Source organism: Melanerpes formicivorus, unplaced genomic scaffold (genome assembly GCF_026170545.1).
Source record: "Melanerpes formicivorus ecotype bairdi unplaced genomic scaffold, bMelFor1.0.p_v2 SCAF_47, whole genome shotgun sequence".
Taxonomy (NCBI): Eukaryota; Metazoa; Chordata; class Aves; order Piciformes; family Picidae; genus Melanerpes; species Melanerpes formicivorus.
This window is the reverse complement of record NW_027142399.1, coordinates 605,537-626,820: the sequence shown is the minus strand read 5'-3', so window position 1 is coordinate 626,820 and position 21,284 is coordinate 605,537. Positions and strand designations below refer to the sequence as shown.

The window sequence follows — 21,284 nt, the reverse complement described above, 5'->3', positions numbered from 1 at the left end:
CCAGAGCATGTTGAGCCCTGGTGCTGCCCTGAGGCAGGGAGTGTGCTGCTGGGGTGTGGGTCCTGCTGGCATCATGCCAGTGCTCCCAGCATGATCATAGTTGGCCAGGCAGCTGGGCCCATCCCCTGGGTGCTCTTGCCTGTGGAACCCTGGCTGTGTGGCAGCCCTGGTGCCTGGGAGAAGCCAGCCAGCATGGTTCTGGGCACTGCCAGCAGCCTTACCTCAGGTCCCCTCAAAATGCCCTTGCCAAGGGCAGGGGCAGATGCCTCGGTGTGGCAGCAGCTGGCTGCAGCCCATGCTCACAGGCCAGGCTGGAACAATAGCTCATTCTGCTGCATCCGTTCCAGGCTGATCTCCTGTCCCCACTTGGGCTCAGCTCCAGCCCGGCGTGGCTCCCTCTTCCTCTGGCCTTCACCTCACCTCGCAGGGGCAGGTGATGGTGTCCCCCACTGCAGGCTTGCCGTCTGACCAGGAACACAGAGCAGGATCTACCCTGCATGCTGCACGCCTGGGGCTGCCAGGGAGAGCCTGCAGGAAGGTTTGGGAGCTGGAGGGACCCCGTGCCCCACACCGCTCCCAGCAGCGGGCACCTTCCCTGCTTCCCTCGCCCTGCAGACCGGCGGGAGCACGCAGCCTGCCCGCCGTGCTTCTGGAGGGCTGTGGCTCTCCACTAAGGGATCTGGGATAGCTCTCTTCTCCTGGAGCCTGGCCAGACAGCCCTGGGAAAAGCAAGTCCTCTTCCATGGGAAAATCCTGCAAGGAGAAGTCCCTGCCGGCCCCGCAGCTCCCCTGGGCCCTGGTGCTCCTGCGTGTCACCGATGCTGCGGGGCCAAGCAGGCTGCAGGGCGTGAGGAGGTGGCACGGGGACTGCGCTCTGCTTGCTGCACGCTCCCAAGCAGCCCTGGTCGGCTCTCACTCTTACTCTGTGTGCCCTTGCAGTGGTGGGGAGCCTTCCCCAAAGCCCCCCTCCACAGTCCATGGGTGTGAGAAGCACTTGCTAAAAGCTGGGGCTGGCCTCACCGCCTGCCTGGGGCTAATTTCTCGTTATGTTTCCTTCCAGTCGCTCCTAATGAGCTGTCCCCGGGGGACCCCCAAGCCCTGCAGATAAAGCCAGGATGAAGACTTCACCGCCTGGGGCCACAGGCAAGTACAGGAGATGATGCTGCACCCCCACGCTCGCTTCCCCTCCCTTCCTTGGCACGGGGCAGCGTGCCGCACCACGGCGGGACCGGGCAGCGGGGTGCCAGGGAGCGCTGGGCAGGGGTATCCCTCTTCCCTGTGCCCCTGGGGAGCCGTGGCACGAGAGTGGGCACAGTGGCCCGGGCCACGGGTGCTGGTGGCAGCAGCTGCTGCTGGACCCCCAGCAGCTGGGTGCAAAATCCACCCCCATTGTGTGGGCGAGCGCCCGGCCCCGGCCCATCTGGCGCTCAGACAATGAGGCCTTTTTCCGGCCGCTGCTGGGGGAGATGATCTCGGAAATCTTCCAAAGGAAAAGGGCTGGGTTATAAATAGTCCTCCATGAGCTCCCAGCTTCCCCCCCCTGCTGCCCCATCAGCCCCCAGCCCCTCGCACCGAGGCGGCAGCGCGCTGGGGCTGGTACAGGAGCGTGGGGCGCCCGTACCAGCGGCCGTGCCCGTGTCGGGGAGAGGGCAGCGTGTGGCTGTTTGCTCAACTGTCCCGGGGCAGCACCTGCTCCAGGCAGTGGGAAGCCTCTGCACCCCTGGGATGTGGAGCGACAGATGAGCCCTGGGCAGAGGGCTCCTTCCCCCTGTTCCTTGGTGGTGGCCATCAGCTGGTTAAGGTTTCCCCAGGAGTGCTCGCTCGCTCCCCCAGCTGTCTTTGTCCATCGACCTGCACACGGCGAGGGTCAGGCCCCCGGGGCAGGGCACAAGAGGAGGGCTGCACAGCTCCACAGGCTTCCTCACCAGCCCTGTGCTGGCTGCCTGTGGACCGTGGCCGAGCCCACGTTGCTTGCACGTCACAAAACAGCCCGTGCAGGGGGGCTGGAGGGCAGGCGCTCCCGGGCCTGTCCTCTCAAAGCAGCACCATTGTTGGGGGTGATGTCAGGGGGCTGCGCTTTGGGTGACGTAGGGCTGGGTGACCCTGTCCAGTCTGGCTCCTTTTTAGGGCTTTGCCACTGCTCTGCATCCGCTAAGTCCTTGGCTGTCTCCGTGCAGCTGCCCCAGCAGATCCTGCTCCTCGGCACAGTAATCCACATGTCACCTTCCTTCCCCCCTTCCCTTCACGTCCTTCCTTCCTCTGCCCGCCCAGCCCCTTGCCCCACTCCTGTTCCCGCCCCCCCCCAAACAAAGGCCCTGTAGCCATGGTTAATAATCCCCACATAAAGACGCTGCAGAAGATGAGAGGAAGGAGAGGGGAGAGACAAAGAAGCTGCTGGGAGCCCAGCCGAGGAAGTGCGGGGTGGCGGTGGTGGAAAATGCTTTCCCTGAGCTGTAGGGCAGGGGCATGGAAGAGGGCTCCCAGAGGTGGACAGAGTTGGGATGGAGGCATCCTAAGGCATCTTTGCCTCATGGCACATCTGATATGTCATCTCTTGTGGCCTTCCACCCAGGGCAGGGGAAGCCAGAGGTCAGGCAGGGCTGCAGTGCATTTTGTGAGCCCTAAAGCACCCCCAAAATGTGGCACCAGGGGCTGGCAGGAAGGTGCCCCAGAAGCTTCTGCCCCAGCAGCAGGGAAGTGGCTGGCTGCTCCCAGGCAGTGTGGGAAAGCATGGTGTTGGCCTGCATCCCATCCCTTCCCTTCCCTGGGGAGCAGGGCCCCTTTCAGCCCTGCTGGTGCCGTGTGAGGAGGTGCAGGCCTGGGCAGACATGGTGCTGGCTCCTGCCCTGCACGGCTGCCGCTCATCCGCCTTGGAACCCTGCAGGAAGCCAGTGCCAGCCCACAGCTCATCACTTACTGGCACTGGCAGGGGAATTTGCTGGGAGGTGGCTGGGTACAGAGCACCCTGAGCACCCCACAGACCTTTCCTGAGCCACTCAGGCTGCTCTGGGCCCTGTTGTCATGGTAGAGAGCGGGGAACGGATGGGACTCCCTGTCCCCACCTGGGACAGGCTGAACAGCAGGTCAGGGCATGCACAGTGAGAGAGCAGAGTGGTCTGCCAGCACAGCCTGCACTGGGGCCCCTCCCTCCAGCAGCATCAGTGGGACACAGCCAAGCCCCAGGGGTCTTGCTGGGAGGTCAGGGGAAAGTGGAAGGAGCTGAGGTGGGTGCTGAGGTGCAGCCTGTGCTCAGCTCCGTGACTCTGCACAGTGGACATTGATCCCCTCTGGCTGCAGAGAGCTAGGCTCAGTGGGAGCCACAGGAGAAAGGCAAGTACAACTACACCCTTACAGACTGTGCCTGCAGCCTGCCATGCTCAGACATCACCAGGGTAATGTGCCCATGAGCTGTCCTGCAGTCCCCAGCTTTCCAGAAGAGAGGAACAGCTGTCCAACAGCTCTGCCAGTGGCCAGCAACACGTGTGGCTCCCACCTGCCTGGGCACAACCTCTCACCCAAGAAGTGGCAGCAGGACGTGTGGGGAGCTATGGTAGCCTCAGCACCTATAGTCCTTTGGCTGCCAGAGAGCAAGAGCTGCTCCTGACCTCCCCACCCCGGCTGCGTGCGTGGGACTGTGACACGGGAGCCTAATCCACACTGTTTGTTTGCACAGCAGTGGATGGGGGCTGAAGCCAAATCCATTAAGCAGGCAAATAAACAAGAAGGCGTGAGACAAAGTGGCAGAAAGGGAAGATGAAGGTGGCCAGCCTGTTGTCATCCCCCAGGGGGAGAGCCCCAGCCTGCTGGGTGCCACACACAGTGCAGCAGGGCCCCTGTCATGCCAGCTGTGAGGGCAGCAGGGCCTTGCTTTTGAATTCTGCCCATCTCCCCCAGCTGGTAGTTTGGTAGGGTCTCCCTGCCCCTCTCCCTGCCCCTCTCCCTGCCCCTCTCCCTGCCCCTCTCCCTGCCCCTCTCCCTGCCTCTCTCCCTGCCTCTCTCCCTGCCTCTCTCCCTGCCTCTCTCCCTGCCTCTCTCCCTGCCTCTCTCCCTGCCTCTCTCCCTGCCTCTCTCCCTGCCTCTCTCCCTGCCTCTCTCCCTGCCTCTCTCCCTGCCTCTCTCCCTGCCTCTCTCCCTGCCTCTCTCCCTGCCTCTCTCCCTGCCTCTCTCCCTGCCTCTCTCCCTGCCTCTCTCCCTGCCTCTCTCCCTGCCTCTCTCCCTGCCTCTCTCCCTGCCTCTCTCCCTGCCTCTCTCCCTGCCTCTCTCCCTGCCTCTCTCCCTGCCTCTCTCCCTGCCTCTCTCCCTGCCTCTCTCCCTGCCTCTCTCCCTGCCTCTCTCCCTGCCTCTCTCCCTGCCTCTCTCCCGTTTTCTTCAACACCAAATGGTTCTGTACAGCAGAAGCCTGACCAGCTGGAGGAAGTTGTTTCAAGGGTGGCATCTCCCTTGCCACAGCAGTCTTTTCTCCAGGGAGGGGCATTGCCCTTTGCAGCTGCTGGGAATTTTCTGCAGAGGTTTTATTAGCAACAAATTTTTTTCCCCCCCTTTATTTATTTTTAACAGGGACTAAAAGTTAGCAGAACAGCACCAGCAGGGTGGCATCTGGGCTGTCCTGCTTGTTTGTTTGACTTGGATGTTTTCCCATGGGAAAGTGGGACACCTTGAGCCCTTTTCCCTCACAAGGTGATATTTGCAGGGCTGAAGTCCTGGAACATCCCTTCCCTCCTCCACAGGGAGCAGAGCCTAAGGCTCCTCCATGCTGCATCCTGCCCTTTGGAGGGTGTGAACACTGTGTCAAGGGGTCTCCAAGGACCTGTTGGGGGGGGCAGACAGGAAAATCCTGCCAGTGCTGGCTCCAAGAGCATCCCCACGCTGCAGGCGTGAGGCCGGGCAGCAGCTTGCAGGCAGCACAGCTCCCTTGCACTTGTTCCTCCCTCTGAATGTGCTGCCCTGGAGGAGGAGGAGGAGGCCTCCTCTCAGCACCAGCAACTCGAGGGCTCTGAGCCTTATCACTGCCCAGCACTGCCATTTTAAGCAACTAATCTCGTGGGGAAAATATTTAATCATTTCCGATGAATCATCAAGAGTGCTTGGCTGGGAAAGCCTGGAGGGGCTGGCCAGGCATGTGGACCAGGCAGGAGGAGGCATGGGAAGGGCCACTGCGTGGCACCAGCAGGTTAAGGAGGCTGGGGCTGGGGGCCAGCACGGGGTTGGTGGGGCTGGAGGTATGAGAAGTGCTTGGGGATGCTCAGGAGGAATGTTGTGGCCTGAGGGGGGACACATGGCTGGGCCCCAGAGTGGCTCAGGGCTGTCGAGGAGATGCAGCCTGTGGTGCCCAGGACCTGGACAGTAGCTCACGCTGCAGGAAAGGCAAGCAGAGAATCTGCAAAGGTTCAGGAGCCCCTGGGCTGAGAGCTGGAGGAGAGCAAATCTGCAAAGGTTCAGGAGCCCCTGGGCTGAGAGCTGGAGGAGAGCAAATCTGCAAAGGTTCAGGAGCCCCTGGGCTGAGAGCTGGAGGAGAGCACTCTTGCTGCTTCTGGAAGGTGCTGGAGCTTGTCCTCACGTGGGGGCAATAAGAGTCAATGAGCTTTGGGGCTCCTGTGTGAATGAGAAGAGAGTGGGGGAGGCAGAAGAAGGGCTCTGAAGGAGAAGAAAACTCCAGTGTTTTGTCTTCCCACACAGCCTCTCTGACTCTGAATGACCTGAGGGGAAGGTGAGGTGCAGAACCTGGCTGCAATGTGACAGGGACACTGGACCCAGGTATCCTTCATGGGTGGCTATGGGCAACTCGCAGCAGCTCAGGTTTGTGGTGCTCCCCCAAGCCTGTCTCAGGAGGGGCTGTGGATGATTACCCCTGGGTAATAGCAGCCTTGTGCAGCCCTAAGAGTCCCCAGGCCAGGAGCAGTGCTGCAGCCACAGCTAACAGCATGCCCTGGTGGAGGCTTGAGCCGTGGCTGGGGCCGTGGCTCAGGAACAGGGAAGGGGTTTTGCAGAGACCTTCCCGGAAGGGGCTGGGGGCGCTGCATGGAAGGACACTGAGGCACAGCAGGGCCTGGGGTATAAACTCAGCAGAGCTTGGTGAGCTGCCTGGGACAGCACCACCCTTGTGTGCTGTTCCCACAGGACCCTATTGTTTTGTAGGAGCCTCTGAAAGCCCCTGGGTTTGGCCTGGGTTTGAGTCCACCTGTTCAAAGGCAACACAGAAGCCGTGGTTGGGCTTTGGGACGCTGCAGGGCTGAGCAGTGGAGCTGTGCCCAGAAGCAATGCCAGCCAGAAGAGGGACACTCAGGGACTGTCCCCCTTGCTGCCATCCCCCAAAACCGCGTGGAGACAGGACTGACCCTATACCTCTGTCCCCTCCTCCGGCTCTGCAAGTGCTTTCCACCTGGAGCGCTCAGCAGCCTGCTCCGGCAGCCAGCACAAGCCCAGGCAGGCAGGACCTGGCAGGCTTGCAGGGCTGCGAGCGAGGCTGGAATGGGCCCCTCCAGCTGAGCTCTAAATGCCTGCGAACGGCCCCTGCCGAGGCGTGGAGAAGTATTTGCTGGAGGTCAGAGTTAGAGGCCGTCGGGGCGAGCCGGGGAGCTGCCCGCGGGGGCCGAGCGGGGCCGGGGTCCGCACCCCACGCTGCGGGGCTCGGCGCGGCGGCGCCCGGCCGGCTGCCGCTGGGGGGTGATAAGGGGCCGCGGGCGGTGGGCAGGCACCGAGCCTTCCTCCACCTCCTCCTCCGCCTGACGTCAGCCCGCGGCCCCGCTCAGTCGCGGGCGGGCGGTCGGTGGCGGCGGCTGGCATGGCTCGGGGGCAGCGGGCGGCGATACTCGCCCTGGGCTGGGGCTGCTGCCTCCTGCTCTGCTGCGGTGAGTGACGCCGGGGGCGGCGCGGAAGGGACGGGACGGGACCGGGCGCGGGCGCACCTGCGGGGCGGGCGGCCGCAGCCGCCAGCGAGGCGGTGAGCGGGGCCCCACGGTCTGCAGGCATGGACACACCTTCGCCCCGTGCTGCTGGGGCTCCGGGCTGCAGCGGGGTGACCGCAGCGCTGCTGGGCTCCGCTCGCCGCCCAGCCCCTTCCCGGCGCTGTGCGGCCGTGAGGAGCGGCAGCCGGCGGGGGCTTCTCCGGAGAGAGCCGCTCCGGGGGCAGCCAGCACGGCTCACGCCCTTCGCAGGCTGCTTGGCTTGGGGCCAGGAATGCTAAAATTGTGCTGCCGGGGAAGCTGAGGTGGGAGCAGCCCCCTCGAGCGCACGTCCCTGGGCTGTGCGGCGGGGCCGTGGTAGGGCTGGGTGTGGGGGGAGCAGGGAGTGCCCCGTTGTGCTTTCAGGACCCTTTTGTATCTCTCCTAAGGTAGGGCAGGGCAGGGTGAGGAGGGGTTCCTCCACGTGTGTTCAGTGTGCAGCAGGGTGAATTGGTGGAGCTGTTAGGAGGCATCCACCCCTTTCCTTCTAAGGAGTATTTTTCCCTGAGCACTGTTTCTCTTGGGTTTTTTTTCACGCTTTCTTTTTTTATCCTCTTTCCAGTCCATTTTCGCCCTCGAGTTGGGGGGGCTGCATTTCCTGCCCTGCCCTGCTCCCCACAGGATGCTCTCCTCTCTCAGGGGCACAGGGAGTAGTCCCAGTGCTCTGTGGCTGCTCCACAGAAGCCCAGAACTGACCGTGTCAGAGGAGACCTTTGAGACCATCACATCCAAGCGCTGGCCTGGAGCTCCCAGTCCCATGATTGCTGATAAACAGCACTTGAGCCTTCTCACCTTGCCCCTGCCCAGCCTTGCTGCGGAGCTGGCCCAAGGAGCTGGGGCAGCCTGCACTGGCCGAGGCTTTGGCTCGGGCGTTCAGCTCTCCTGTTGTGCCAAAGGCAGGCTGCCGCCACCCCGTGCCGGGATCCCCTTCCTCGCAGTACTTGTGCTGAGCGAGGTGTTTATGGATGGCTGGCAGGGCTGTGTTTGCGAGCCCAGCCGCGGGGAAAGGCTTTGCGCTCCCCACAAGCGGGAGGGGCAGCGGCCGAAGCCGTTCCTAGACGGCTCAGGGGGCTCACTGTGCTGCTGGGGTGGGGGCCTGAGCCCACGCTGGAAATGCCAGTGCCACCCTGGTCCCTTCTGCACTGCCATCTCCGGCTGCTGGAGAGGTGTCTGTGGGTGTTGTCACCTAGCTGTGGGGCTGAGGTTGTGAGCCTCTCCTCTCCTGGTGTCCTGATGGGGTTGGTTTGGGAGTGCAAGGTGTGGGTCCCTGTTGTAGCAGAGCCTTAGCTCGCTGCCCATCGCCAGCACAGCGAGCACCGGGGTGGAGGCTGTTGGGTGCTGGCTCTGCTTGCGGCAGGACGGGGCTCTGCGCCCTTTTTCTCCTCTATGACAAAGGAGGGGTGCAGCTGATCCTGCTCTGTGGGAGCTGGGGCATCTTGCTCAGCGGTCTGTGTGAGAGGGGTGGTCTAGAGGAGGGTAGCATGTGTGCGTGTGTCGGGAGCGGGCGGGATCTGGCCGCGGCTGGTTTCCCCGAGATGGGCACAGACGCCCGCGGAAACCTCAAGCATCCCCATGTGCGGCTGCAGACCCCTGTGCCCCTCCTTTTGCTGCTCTGCGCCGGGGGCTCTGCAGCCGCCCTCGGCAGCTCCTCGCACACCTCGGCTCCGCAGGAGGCTGGCGGAGGGGCTGTGCTACTCCCCACCCCCTTCCCCGGCTCTAAAAGTAAATCTTTGTTCTTGCGGAGCTTTGGCTGCCGGCCGTCTGTCCGCCAGCCAGATGGAAAGGCACGGGGGCTCTCCTCCCTTCCCTCCTTGCTTGTGGCAGGCGTCCTCTCCACATCTCCAGGGCTCCCGCTGGAGCTGTGCCAGGCACTTGGGGTGCCCAGTGCGGGCTGGAGCTCGGCTCTGCGCTGGGCTGCTCTGCGCTGGGCTGCTCCACGCGTGGTCAGTGGGTCTGCAGCCCCTGCCCAGCTTCCCTCGCTGAGCTGGTGTCCTACAGCCACCCTGGGTGCGAGGCAGAATTGCCATGTCCCAGAGCATGCTGTGCCAGGGTGCCTGTGCCCAGTGCCTGCCCACGCAGCTGGCAGCTGGTGGGGTCTCAGAGCTGCAGGGGGAAGCCTTGTGTCCCAGGACTGGGGGGGCCCTGGGGTCCCCCAGCTGCCCACACTTGCAGTCTTACCTCTAGCCATGGGTGCTCCTTCCAGCCTGAGGGAGGGTTAACACCCAGCCTGTCCCAGGGGAGGTGAAAAGCAGTGAGCCCTTCTTTCAGGTAAGGAGAGGGGGCTTCAGTGTCCTCAAGGGCAGTGCATGGGTGGGAGGGACGTGTGCCTCATGCCAGCCCCAGATGCCAACCATTCTCCAGCTCTGAGCTCACGGTTTCGGCTGCTCTGCTGCCTGGATAAGAGCTCTCATGCCGACGGGGTCAGCAGGGCGGGCCAGCAGCTCTCCCTGCCCAAGGCCCATGCTGAAGGTCTAAAAATGATGAAGGGGCAAAGGTTCCCCTGGCTGCCAGCACCCAGAAGTATCAGGGCGCAGGGGAGGGTGGAGGAGGAGCAGCTGGGACACACCCCAGCTCCAGGCTTGCCCGGGCTGGACCAGGCAGCCAAGTTGTGGCCGTGCAGGTGGGCAGGTGCCTGTGTGTGTGTGCTCAGTCAGCTTCCTGACCCCAGGGCGGGCTTGGCTCTGGAGCTTTCACCTGGTTTTGTGTCACCTCCTTTCCTGTGTAGCGATTTTGCTTGCTCCTTTTTGTTTGGTGCCCACTGTACTGTGCTGATGGGATGAGCGAGAGACAAAAGTGACCTGTTGGGCTTAGTCCGGAGATGGTTAATCCTGTGAGTAATCTTTGTTGTGCCAGGAGGACTCCTGGCTGCGTTTTGGGGCTGTGCCAAGCCTGTGGGGGAGGTGTTTTGTGGGCATGGCATTGCCCTTTGAAGTTGCCTCCCTCGTGAGGCTCCGTGGCTGTTAGTGAGCAGCACTATCAAAGACAGCTGTTGACACAGCTGCCTTCCTCCAGCCTTTTATATCCAGCTCCCATACCTGGGCTGGGCCACAGGTGCCAAACCAACTGGCCTTGTTGCTGGGAGACAGGATGCTGTCCCCCTCCTGTAGGGCTGTGTGCATTGGCACCCAGAGGGCTGGTGGCAGTGGCACTGCCAGCCTCACTCTGACACAGCCCTTTTCTCTGCTGTGCCTAGCTGGGGCTGGGCATCAGCACTGCCCCTAGCCCCTGAGGAAGCTGCTCTGTTCCTTGTCCTGGATCAATAGCCATTACCTTCTGCTGCTGCTCTGGAGCGTGGCCAGCAGCTCCATTACTGCTGCGGACAAGGGGGTGGCTGGGCTGGGCTGGGCTGGGCTGGGCAGGAGGGGTGCTGGGGTGAGCAGCCTCTGCGCAACGTGGGTGTGGGTCCCGGGTGCCAGCCGTGCTGTGAGTGGGCAGTGCTGGCTTTGCTGTATGGGCAGGCAGCAGAGAAGCAGTGAGGGGCTGCTCTTGGGTGTGCTGCAGGGGTCAGTGCTCTCACTGCTGGGTTCTGGGATCCTGGGTCAGTGCTTGGGTAGAGCCATAATCTGCTCATGCCATGGCCGTGGTGGCTGGGGCCACGCTGCCTTGCTGAAGGGCTCTGTTGCCTTGGAGGGAGAGAGGGAGCAGCAGGCAGCTGCAGCTGGCTGGGGCACCCCTTTCTGAGCTGCTGCCCTATGTGCCCCATCCCGCTGCAGAGGAACACAGAGCCCCATTCATGTCCCAGCTCCTGGGGCTGCTGCGGGGGCTGCTGGGGCTGACGTCAGGGCTCTGGTGCTGGCTGCGGGAAGGTGTGGCCCTGGTGCCGCCGGTTTCAGCCCCCAGCCCCTTCTCCTGCTAACCTGCTGACACCTCCTTGCCTGGCCTTTCCCTGCAGTAAGTTGTGGTGGGTGGGAGGTGGATGTGGGGGCCCAGAGGTCCTGTTGCAGCAAGGCTGGAATGCTGTGGGGAAGGGCAGGTCTGGTGGGGAAGGGCAGGTCTGGTGGGGACTGCAGCAGCAGCGGGATGGGAGCTGTGTTCAGGTGTCCTGGGGAAGGTTTGGGGTCAGCATGGTGTGCCTTGTCCTCTCTCTGGGAGGAGCCTTGGTGGCCTGAGCCTGAGAGCTAGCTGTGGATGCAGGAGGCAGTGAGGCAACTGGAGCAGGGCTGGCACTGCCCCCAGGCTGGGACTCGGTGCCTGGGGGATGCTGGCAGGAGGCCAGCTTTGCTTCCTTGCTGACTCAGACGTGGGGGCTTCCTTCCCGCCCCTGATGGGCTCTGGGCTCTGTCTCGCAGCTGCAGCCAGCGAGGTGGAGGTCTCCATGCCAGCGCTGGTGGAAGTGGAGAGAGGAGGCACGGCCAGGATCGAGTGCAACTTCCACATCCCTGGGAATGGTTCCTACGCCTTCATCAACTGGTTCTACGTGAGTGCTGGCCTGGCAGAGGGGCGGTGGGCAGTGGGCTGGGCTGGCAGCTGGCTCAGGGCTTTCACCTGGGCTCTCTCTCAGCCTGGCCTTGGCCCCTTGCCTTGCAGATGGACCGTACCAACCGGGTGAGGCTCTACCACATCACGAGCAGAGAGACCCTGGAAGAGGACACAAGCTACAAAGGGCGACTGTCACTGGGGGAGGACAAAGCCCTCTCCATCAGCGGGGTGACCCTGCAGGACTCCAAGACCTTTGTGTGCCAGGTTGGGGCAGGCAGCTACGGTGTGGACGAGAAGCACACCGAGCTCCGCGTCTACAGTGAGTGATGGGGCAGGGGGGGCAGCACAGCCACGCATCTGTGCTGCGGGGCTGGCAGGGGGTCCTGTCTCATCCATCTTCATACATGGGGGGGCAAATTCTCTTTCCAGAGATCCCTGAGGCCCCCGAGATCACGGCCAGCTCAGGAGGCATCTCTGTGCAGAACAGCGACACCTCGGAGGTGAGGAGAGGCCCCGCAGAGGGGCAGGGGGGAGGCTCCCAGCCGTACCAGGCTCCTGCTCCACTCTCCCCCTGTTGGGAGCACCTGGTGCTGAGCGCTCTCCCTGCCGCTGCAGATCGCCCAGTGCGTGAGCAGGAACAGCTTCCCACCCCCCAACATCACGTGGCACAAGAACGGGGAGCAGCTGGAGGAGAGCCGTAAGCGGGACGGGGCGGGAGGATGGGGCTGAGGCATTGCACCTGCCCGCCGGGGAGAGAAGCCAGGGCCCTGCTGCTGTCCGCGGCCAGCCGGAGGAGCTCCGTGCTTGGGAGGGAGCCGTGGCAGCAGCTCTGTGTGTGTGTGTGTGCTGTCCCCGCAGCCGAGGTGAAGCTGACGTTCACGCGGACGCGGGAGGCCAGCGGCCTCTACACCGTCACCAGCAGCCTCTTCGCCCGCGTGCGGCGCCAGGACCGGCACTCGCGCTACCACTGCGCCGTGCACTACCGCCTGCGCGGCCGCGCGCACACGCTGGAGTCGCGCCGGGTCAACGTCACTGTCTTCTGTGAGTCGGGGGGCTGCCCCCCGCCAGCCCTTCCAGCCTGGCCTCAGGCCCCCGCCCCAGCTAAGCAGCGCAGTGAGCCCCCTGAGCCGTCTAGGAACGGCTTCGGCCGCGGCCCCTCCCGCTTGTGGGGAGCGCAAAGCCTTTCCCCGCGGCTGGGCTCGCAAACACAGCCCTGCCGGCCAGCCGTGCACACCTCGCTCAGCACGTGTGCTGCGAGGAGAGGGATCCCGGCACGGGGTGGCGGCAGCCTGCCTTTGGCACCACAGGAGAGCTGAACGCCCGAGCCAAAGCCTGGGCCAGTGCAGGCTGCCCCAGCTCCTTGGGCCAGCTCCGCAGCAAGGCTGGGCAGGGGCAAGGTGAGAAGGCTCAAGTGCTGTTTATCAGCAACCATGGGACTGGGAGCTCTAGGCCAGCACTTGGATGTGATGGTCTCAAAGGTCTCCTGTGACATGGTCAGTTCTGGGCTTCCATGGAGCAGCCACAGAGCACTGGGACTACTCCCTGTGCCCCTGAGAGAGGAGGGCATACTGTGGGGAGCATGCCAGATCCCACCCTGCCAGCCCCCAGCACCAGCCCTTGCCAGCCCCCTCCCTGCCAGCCCCACCCGCTGCTGTGTGGAGTGGGCTCTGTGCTGACCCTTCCCTCATGCCCCCCCAGACCCGGCGGAGCACGTCAAGCTGCAGGTGATGCCATCCTCCACGCTGGTGAAGGAAGGGGATGATGTGCAGCTGGTCTGTGAGGCTGATGGCAACCCAGCACCCGTTTTCAGCTTCTATAAGAGAGAGGTGGGCACCTGGGCACCTCCTCCTTGGCAGATGTTTCATGTCCTGGCTGTAACTTGTGCCCTGCCTGCAGGGCCCTGGGCAGTGGGGTGCAGTGGCTTGGGTGGAGCCCTATGAGGAGAGGCTGAGGGAGCTGGGGGTGTTTAACTTGGAGAAGAGGAGGCTCAAGGGAGACCTTATTGCTGTCTACAACTACCCAAAGGGGGGTTGTAGCTAGGTAGGGATTGGTCTCTTCTCCCAGGCACCCAGCACCAGTCTTAAGCTGTGCAGGGAGGATTTTAAGCTTGATCTTAGAAAGAAATTCTTCACAGCAAGAGAGATTGTCCTTTGGGATGGGCTGCCCAGGGAGGGGCTGTGGAGGTGCTTAAGAAGGGACTGGATGAGGCACTTAGTGCCATGGTCTGGTTGATCAGTTAGGCTTGGGTGATCCTTTGGACTTGATGATCTTGGAGGTCTTTCCCAACCTGGCTGAGTCTGTGATTCTGAGGGTGCCAGTGTGGGGCTAAGGGCTCTGCTCTCTCCCCACTGCCTGCAGCTGGAGGACTGGCAAGATCTGTCGACGCTGGCAGAGAGTGGGGTGCTGAACCTGCACGGTGTCAATAAGAGCAGCAGTGGCCTGTACAGATGCCAGACGCTGGACTTGGATGACCTGAGACAGCTAGAGGAGGATGTGGAGCTGGTTGTGAACTGTAAGGCGGGGGGACGGGACCCTGTGGACCTCGTGATGGGTGCCTCAGCCCTCCTGCTCACTCTGATTTGCTCTCCATCCCTTTCCTAGACATCGAAGGGGTCCAAGTGAACATGGAGCCATCCTCAACCCTTCACGAAGGGGATAGTGTGAGGCTGAGCTGTGATGCCTACAGCCCTGTGGACCTGGACTACCACTGGAGGGATGAGAAGGTGAGCAGGCATTGCTAGCCTGGGCTTTGCAGGAAACTCTGCAGAGCCAGGAGCTTGCTCCATCTCTCCTGAGAAAGGCCAGGGGTGCTATTTCCCCTTCTATGGACCTGCATTGTCCACCTCTACCTCTTCACCTCCTGGCCACCACTGCAGGGAGGTCCTGTGGTTGCAGGTTCCCTTGCACGCATAGGAGGGAGGATGAAACCCCTCTGGGACAGCTGCAGGGCCTGGGGACCTGGGTGGGGAAGGGCCTGGGGACCTGGGTGGGGAAGGGCTTGGTGCTTGGGTCCCATTGCTGATGGGCATGGCTTCCCCACAGGGCAAGAAGGTAGCAGAGGGGAACCAGCTCTTCCTGAGCAACCTCACCTTCGAGACCTCCAGCAACTTCAGCTGCAAGGTGGTGGCACCAAGCGTGCCAGGGCTGGAGCGGAGCAAGCAGGTGGCTGTGGCCGTTCAGGGTAAGAACTGGCATCGGTGTGGGCGTGCTGCCCTGCCAGAGTGAGCCCCATCCCACCCAGCACTGATGAGCCCTCCCCACAGGCAAGCCACGGATCGTGGCCATCAGCTCCCCGCTCTACGTGCAGCAGGACCAGGTGGTGAACCTGACCTGCAAGGCCATCGCTTATCCGAAGCCCTCTCTGCGCTGGAGCGTCAACGGGACGGTGAGCGCTGGGGAGGGTGCTGGCTCCAGGCCCTGGGGCCTCAGAGGGAGCGCTGAACCCTCCCCTGCCTCTGCTCCCCTGGCAGGCTCATGAGTACTCCGACAACCAGCACATCGCCAGCAACCTGACTGTGCGTGTGAGCCACGACCTGCTGCGGGCAGGAGCCAGGTGCAAGGTCTCCAACGCCTTTGGTGTCACTGAGCAGCACATCCAGCTGCTGGGTGAGTCTTGGGCACTGCCCTGGGAGCCCAGGGGAACGCTGCTCTACATGTGTGCAGTGCTGGTGTGGTGTGGCTGAGCCCTGTCTGAGCAGGTGTCCGTCTGTTAGAGGGTAGGAGGCTCTGCAGAGGCACCTTGCCAGGCTGGAGAGATGGGCAGAGCCCAAGGGCAGGAGGTTCAACAAATCTGAGTGCCAGGCTCTACACTCTGGCCACAACAACCCCATGCAGTGCAGCAGGCTGGGGGCAGAGTGGCTGGAGAGCAGCCAGGCAGAGAGGGAGCTGGGGGTACTGGTTGACAGCAGCTGAACATGAGCCTGCAGTGTGCCCAAGTGGCCAAGAAGGCCAATGGCATCCTGGCCTGAATCAGGAACAGTGTGGCTAGCAGGAGCAGGGAGGTCATTGTGCCCTGTGCTCAGCCACACTTTAAGTACTGTGTCCACTCTTGGGCCCCTCAGTTCAAGACAGATGTTGAGCTGCTGGAAGGTGTCCAGAGAAGGGCAACAAAGCTGGGGAGGGGTCTGGAGCACAGCCCTGTGAGGAGAGGCTGAGGGAGCTGGGGTTGCTTAGCCTGGAGAAGAGAAGACTCAGAGGTGACCTTATTGCTGTCTACAACTACCTGAAGGGAGGTTGTAGCCAGGAGGGGGTTGGTCTCTTCTCCCAGGCAGCCAGCACCAGAACAAGAGGACACAGTCTCAAGCTGTGCCAGGGGAGGTTTAGGCTGGATGTTAGGAAGTTCTTCACAGAGAGAGAGATTGCCCTTTGGGATGGGCTGCCCAGGGAGGGGCTGTGGAGGTGCTTAAGAAGGGACTGGATGAGGCACTTAGTGCCATGGTCTGGTTGATGAGTTAGGGTTGGGTGATCCTTTGGACTTGATGATCTTGGAGGTCTCTTCCAACCTGGCTGATTCTGTGATTCTCTCTTTTTGCCTTCCTCTCCTGCTCTACCAGTGGATTCCGCCAGAAAAGGTCAGTCTCTGCGCTGTGCTGGCTGCATGCATCCCTTGTTCCCAGCTCTGGCAGGAGCCAGTGGGAGTCACACTCATCTCTGGCTTGGGGAAGGAGCCTTGGCTGCTGGCACTCACTCTGCATCTCGCTGCCAAGCCACGAGGGAAAGGGAGGCTTTGTCTCTGCAGCGGTGTGAAAGCTGCTTGCTTGTCCTCAGCCTGTAGCCTAGCAAGACGATCAAGTGCAGCTTCCTGCTGCCCAGGCCCACTGGGCAAGGAAGCCAAGGGGTGGTTTGTCTTGAAGGAAGTGCTCTGAGCTGTCCTGCAGCATGGCAGCTGGGAGCAGAATGCAGAACTCTCTTCCAGCTGCCCCGGGGGGAGCTTTGCTGTAGTGCCCTCTGCGTGCTGCAGGCGGCTGGAGGAGCGCTGGCAGCAGGAGCCCCTGTGGTGCTTTCTGGGGGGGAGAGGTCCTTTCCTCACTCCCTCCCAAGGGATGTAGCAATGCAGAAGCTGGAGAACATCAAGGTGGGACAGGCAGTGACTTCTTCCTCTCCCATTGTGTTTAGATCAAACGACAGCAGAGAGCAAGGGAGTGATCATTGTGGCCATCATCGTCTGCATCCTCGTGCTGGCTGTGCTGGGCTCTGTCATCTACTTCCTGCACAAGAAAGGGAAGATCTCCTGTGGCCGAGCTGGGAAACAGGACATGTAAGCGCTGCTGCCTGCCCTCCCAGGGAGCCCCTGGGGCCAGAGGTGCTTGCCATCACTCATGCTTCCCATCTCATTGCACCAGCTGCTCTCTGCCCGGCGTGGAGGGAGGCAATAGGGCAGCCTCGGGGGGCACCGCGCTGGGACCTCCGCAGCGCTTCCAGCTTCCCACAGCCTGGGGTCCGCACTGCTCACCCTGCCCACACAGGGAGGTGGTGAGGACGACAGCAGAGTGGTAGAGCAGCCAAGGGAGCCCTCCCCAGGGAGGGGCTGGGCAGCCCAAAGCTTTTTCTGAACCAAAGCCTCCTTCACCCCTGGCCTTCCTCTGCCCTGGCCCCGCTCCAGAGCATCCTCTGGGCTGGAGCCCCAGGGCTCATCCGGCCACGTGCCCCCTTTGGTATTGCAAACATGTCTCAGAATTGTCACCTCCCTCCCCTAGCACAAAGCCAGAGGCACGTAAAGACAAGACTTTAGTTGACGTTAAGTCAGATAAGCTTTCCGAAGAGGCCGGGCTCCTGCAGGGTGCCAACGGTGAGAAGAGACCTGCCGCTGACCAGGTAGGACAGAGCGTCGGGCACTGCCCCTCCCCAGGGCCAGGGCTGCTCCCAGGGCTGGGCACAGAGGTGAGGAGCATAGGGGGGTCCACCGAGGTCATGCTTTGCTCCTCTCCACGAGCTCTCCCCACCCTGCATGGGCCTTCATCATCATCATCAGCGCTTGGCGGGGAGGGAGGTGACAGAGCCACAGCTCTCTGCTCCGGGGGTGGAGGAGCAGCCCTGCCCTGCCCTGCTCATCTGCAGCTCTGCTCCGGGCCAGCCCCTGGCACCTGCTGGCAGCACACTGCCACTGCTTGGCACTGCCACCTTCTCTGCTCTCTGGAGCAGGAGCCAGGCTCCCCAGGGGTCTCTTGGAGAAGGAACTACAGAAACATCCCAGAGGGCCAGGAGTCTGAGCAGAGGCTGCAGGAATGGGCCCTGCCCTGGCGCCTCTGAGCCCAAGTGTGCGATGCAGGATGAGGCGAGTTTCCCACCTCCCATGCTTACCTCTCACCTGGATTCAAGAGCCCTTGCAGCCTTGAGCACCTGTTTACAGTGTCAGTGCCAGACTCTGCCCCTGCTGAGGCAGGGCCTGCCATGCTTGGCATCCTGTGGAGCTGCAGGATGCAGCACCTGAGCCCACTGCAGTTTTGTTTGCCTTATGCCAAGAGAGAAACGCCTCCCACCCTGGTTTGGCTGCCCACACAGCTCATGCTTACTGCCCCTTGCCCTGGGACAGATGCTCAGCCATCATGGGGTGGCCTGGGGCTGGTGAGAGCCTTTGTCACACTCTGTCAGTCACACAGGACCTGGTTTTGGTGCACCCCTAACTGCTGTTCTTTGTTGTTTTTCCCTTCCCTCTTTGTTCTGGTGAACTGAAGAGCGAGAAATACATCGACCTGAGGAACTAGAGAGGGAACCTCCTAAGTGCTTTCTTCCTTCAAACCTTTCCTGCTCTCGGATTGCCTTGTCCCACCCCTGCTCCAGACCCTGGGGAGCACAGCCAGAGACAATTACTGCATCACAGTGCTGAGCCCCAGCCTGCAGGGGACACCCCTGCCTCACCTGTCCGTTACCTCAACCGTGGGCTTGCAAGTTGTCAACTTAGCAGCAGCAAAGCTGAACTTGCTCCCTGCAGCAGAGAGGCCAACAGCAATATTGGAAAGAAATAGTCCATTGAGTTACCTGGTGGAAGGATGTGGGGCTTTTTCAGGAAGCTTGGTTCTGTATGTTGTGTGTGGGAATGCTTTTGATGTGTTGGGGTGGTTTGGTCGGGTTTGTCTACCCCAAAAGGTGCTTGGGAAAGCTGAAGTTTTGCTCGTGGGATGTCTGAGGCACCTTAGTGTTAGCAGTGTTGCAGGTTAGAGGAGTGAAGGATGGCAGTGGTGTGGTAGAGCAGCGTTTGCCAGCTGCTGGGGAGGTGCTGGTGCTTTGCTTTTCCCTTGTGGAACTGTTCATGGCTCCTTGGTTCAGCCCAGCGTGTCCTGGCTGTGCTGGGTGGGCAGGGAGCTCTCCTGTGGGTGGCTGTGGTTGTTCATAGATTCATGGAATGGGTTGGGGTAGGAGAAGCCTTCAAGATCATCCACTTCCACCCCCCCTGCCGTGGGCAAGGACACCTCCCACCAGCCCAGGTTTCTCAAGGCCTCATGCAACCTGGCCTTGAACACCTCCAGGGAGGGGACATCCACAACCTCCCGGGGCAGCCTGTTCCAGTGTCTCCCCACCCTCACTGGGAAGGAAGTTTCTGGTAAGTGAGTGGCTGGCAGAGCAAAGCCAGGGCTGCCCCTCTCAGGCAGATGCCAGACCAAGGGCTTAGGAGCTCTGGTTTGTAGCACAGCTTTGCTGACAGGAGGGGTGGACTTCCTTCTCTCCACTCCCTAGGGACCTGGATTGGTTTCAGGGGTGCTGCTGGCAACAGTGGGTCCCAGACCCTCCCCAGCCCTCTCACCCCCCAAATTTGCAACAGAGGAATGTTAGTCCAGAGTCAGCTGGTGGCATCTCAGGGTTTTTTTGGTTTGGTTTTTGTGGTGAGCAAGTCCCAGCCCCAGGTAAAAATGGCTTATTTCTGTGCTTTGGTAGCAGCCCTGGCCCCACAGCCAGGCTGGTGTTACAGGAGCTGAGCAGTGGAAGGGGGAGATGGGCAAGCAGCCTGCCTTTAGCTTCAGCTGCCATGGGCTGTGCCAGCCCTCTGCCTGCAAGCAGGGCTCTCTCTCCTGCCTCTTCCTAGAGAGCTCAGCCCCCTGCCTCTCCTGCCTCTCACTCACCTACTCAGTGCTATGCTGTCCACAAGCCTGTTTCCTCCCAGCCCCTCAGCAAGGGGCTGAGGCCAACCCTGAGGGACCGGAGAGATGTCCCCTGGTGTGCCCCCAGCGTCCTCTAGCGGGAGCAGGGGTCTGAGCAGCGGCTGGTGGCCAGCAGCCCACCACGCAGTGAGCTATACTCGTGAGCTATGTGTTGTTGAAGCAAGAGCTTTGGTTTATATATATTTTTGTTGAATTGTGTGTAAATTTCCAGAAGTTTTTGTCTTGATACTTGCAGGTTTTTTTTATATATGTGAAAATAAAGTACCAAGTTCACCTCTGGCTCCTGAGTTTGTTCTCACTAGCAAGGGTTGCAGCAGGATGGGGTAAGGGCAGTGTCACTCCCCCAGCCCCACTCGGGTGCAATGAGCAGCCTGGGTGGCACCATGCCCACTCCCATCTTCAGCTGGGGCTTGCTGCTTCAGGTAGCAGACAACTGTCAGGTGAAAGCCCTCCTCAGCCCGGGCTCCAGCGCACGGCTGGAGGTCAGAGAGGCAGAGAATTCTTTGGGTGGGAAAAGCCCTCTGAGGTCATCCCCTGCCACCATCGACCTCACACCGCCCTGGCCACCAAAGCCTGTCCCCAAGTGCCATGGCCACACATTGCTTGAACGCTTCCAGGGGTGCGGACTTTACCACCGCCCCGGGGCAGCCTGTTCCAGTCCCTGACCAGCAGCAGCTTTATTGCCAGCCCTTAACCTGCAGCGCGCCGCGGAGCTGCGCGGGGCTCGGGCGGTGGGGACCGCGCGTTGCTAGGGACGCGGCGCGCCGGTCTTGGAGCGCAGCGTTGCTAGGGCTATGGCGCATGCGCCGAGGAGCGCAGCGTCGCTATTGGCTCGGGGAGAGCAGTGTCGCTATAGGCTCGGGGAGCGCAGGGTCGCTATTGGCTCGGGGAGGGCAGCGTCGCTATTGGCTCGGGGAAAGCAGCGTTGCTATGGTATCGGGGAGCGCCGCGTCGCTATGGGCTAGGCGCATGCGCTGTGGAGCACAGCGCTGCTGTGAGTTCGGCGCAAGCGCTGCTGTTGCGCATGCGCTGTAGAGCAGCCGCCAGACCGATCCGAGTCCAGCCGCACGAGGCTGCGCCGAGCCGAGGCGGGCGGAGCCCAGCTGGGACCCTGCGCCGGTCCCTTCAGCGCAAACGCGAGAGGGGCTTCAGTTCATCCAAGTAACCCCTGTGACCTCAAGATACCCCAATTAACTGCAGGTCACTTCAGGGCAAAATCAAGAAGGGCTTCTAACCCCAATTAAGTGCAGGGTAATATAGGGGAAAAATTAAAGCGCCTTCATTTGACCTAGAGTAACCCCTGTGACCTAAAGTAACCCCAATTAATTCAGTATTCACTATGCCTAAGGTTGGAAGGGACCTCAAAGATCATCGAGTCCAACCTGCCACCACAGACCTCATGACTAGAGTAGGGAGGACACTACTGCCCACTGCAGGCTTGAACTCACAACCTTCCCATTAAGGGTCTTAATGCACTACCAACTGAGCCATCGCCTGTCATAACACAGACACGAGCCAGGCAGGAGTCAAACCTACAATCTTCTGATCCGTAGTCAGACGCGTTATCCATTGCGCCACTGGCCCAGCACATTAAGTACAGGTTACTATAGGGCAAAATTGAGAGGGGCTTCATTTGACCTATAGTAACCCCTGTGACCCAAAGTAACCCCAATTAATGCAGGTTACTATAGGGCAAAATTGAGAGGGGCTTCATTTGACCTATAGTAACCCCTGTGACCCAAAGTAACCCCAATTAAGTGGAGGTCACTATAGGGCAAAATTGAGAGGGGCTTCATTTGACCTAAAGTAACCCCTGTGACCCAAAGTA

The 21,284-nt window shown here is 61.5% G+C and overlaps 1 protein-coding gene and 1 non-coding gene across 4 annotated transcripts; one reads left to right on the top strand and one right to left on the bottom strand.

Annotated features, from left to right (window-relative positions):
• The first annotated feature begins 1,100 nt into the window (after positions 1 to 1,100).
• On the top strand, positions 1,101 to 19,729 carry MCAM (melanoma cell adhesion molecule). 3 transcript variants are annotated; one of them, XM_068159955.1, is made up of 16 exons: positions 1,101 to 1,143; positions 11,231 to 11,358; positions 11,469 to 11,679; positions 11,790 to 11,860; positions 11,976 to 12,057; positions 12,219 to 12,401; positions 13,059 to 13,186; positions 13,719 to 13,872; positions 13,962 to 14,083; positions 14,403 to 14,541; positions 14,624 to 14,745; positions 14,831 to 14,966; positions 15,914 to 15,931; positions 16,476 to 16,617; positions 17,057 to 17,174; positions 18,035 to 19,729. In XM_068159955.1, exons 1-16 carry the CDS (start codon positions 1,116 to 1,118, stop codon positions 18,062 to 18,064), a joined length of 1,812 nt encoding a protein of 603 aa, XP_068016056.1. In that variant the 5' UTR covers positions 1,101 to 1,115; the 3' UTR covers positions 18,065 to 19,729. The 3 variants fall into 3 exon arrangements, with proteins under 3 accessions (XP_068016056.1, XP_068016055.1, XP_068016057.1); XM_068159954.1 differs by lacking the exon at positions 1,101 to 1,143 and adding an exon at positions 6,745 to 6,848; XM_068159956.1 differs by lacking the exons at positions 1,101 to 1,143; positions 17,057 to 17,174 and adding an exon at positions 6,745 to 6,848.
• A 1,238-nt stretch (positions 19,730 to 20,967) lies between these two features.
• On the bottom strand, positions 20,968 to 21,040 carry TRNAR-ACG (transfer RNA arginine (anticodon ACG)). Its single transcript has one exon. It is a non-coding gene; the product is annotated as a tRNA-Arg (tRNA).
• Between the last annotated feature and the right edge of the window lie 244 nt (positions 21,041 to 21,284).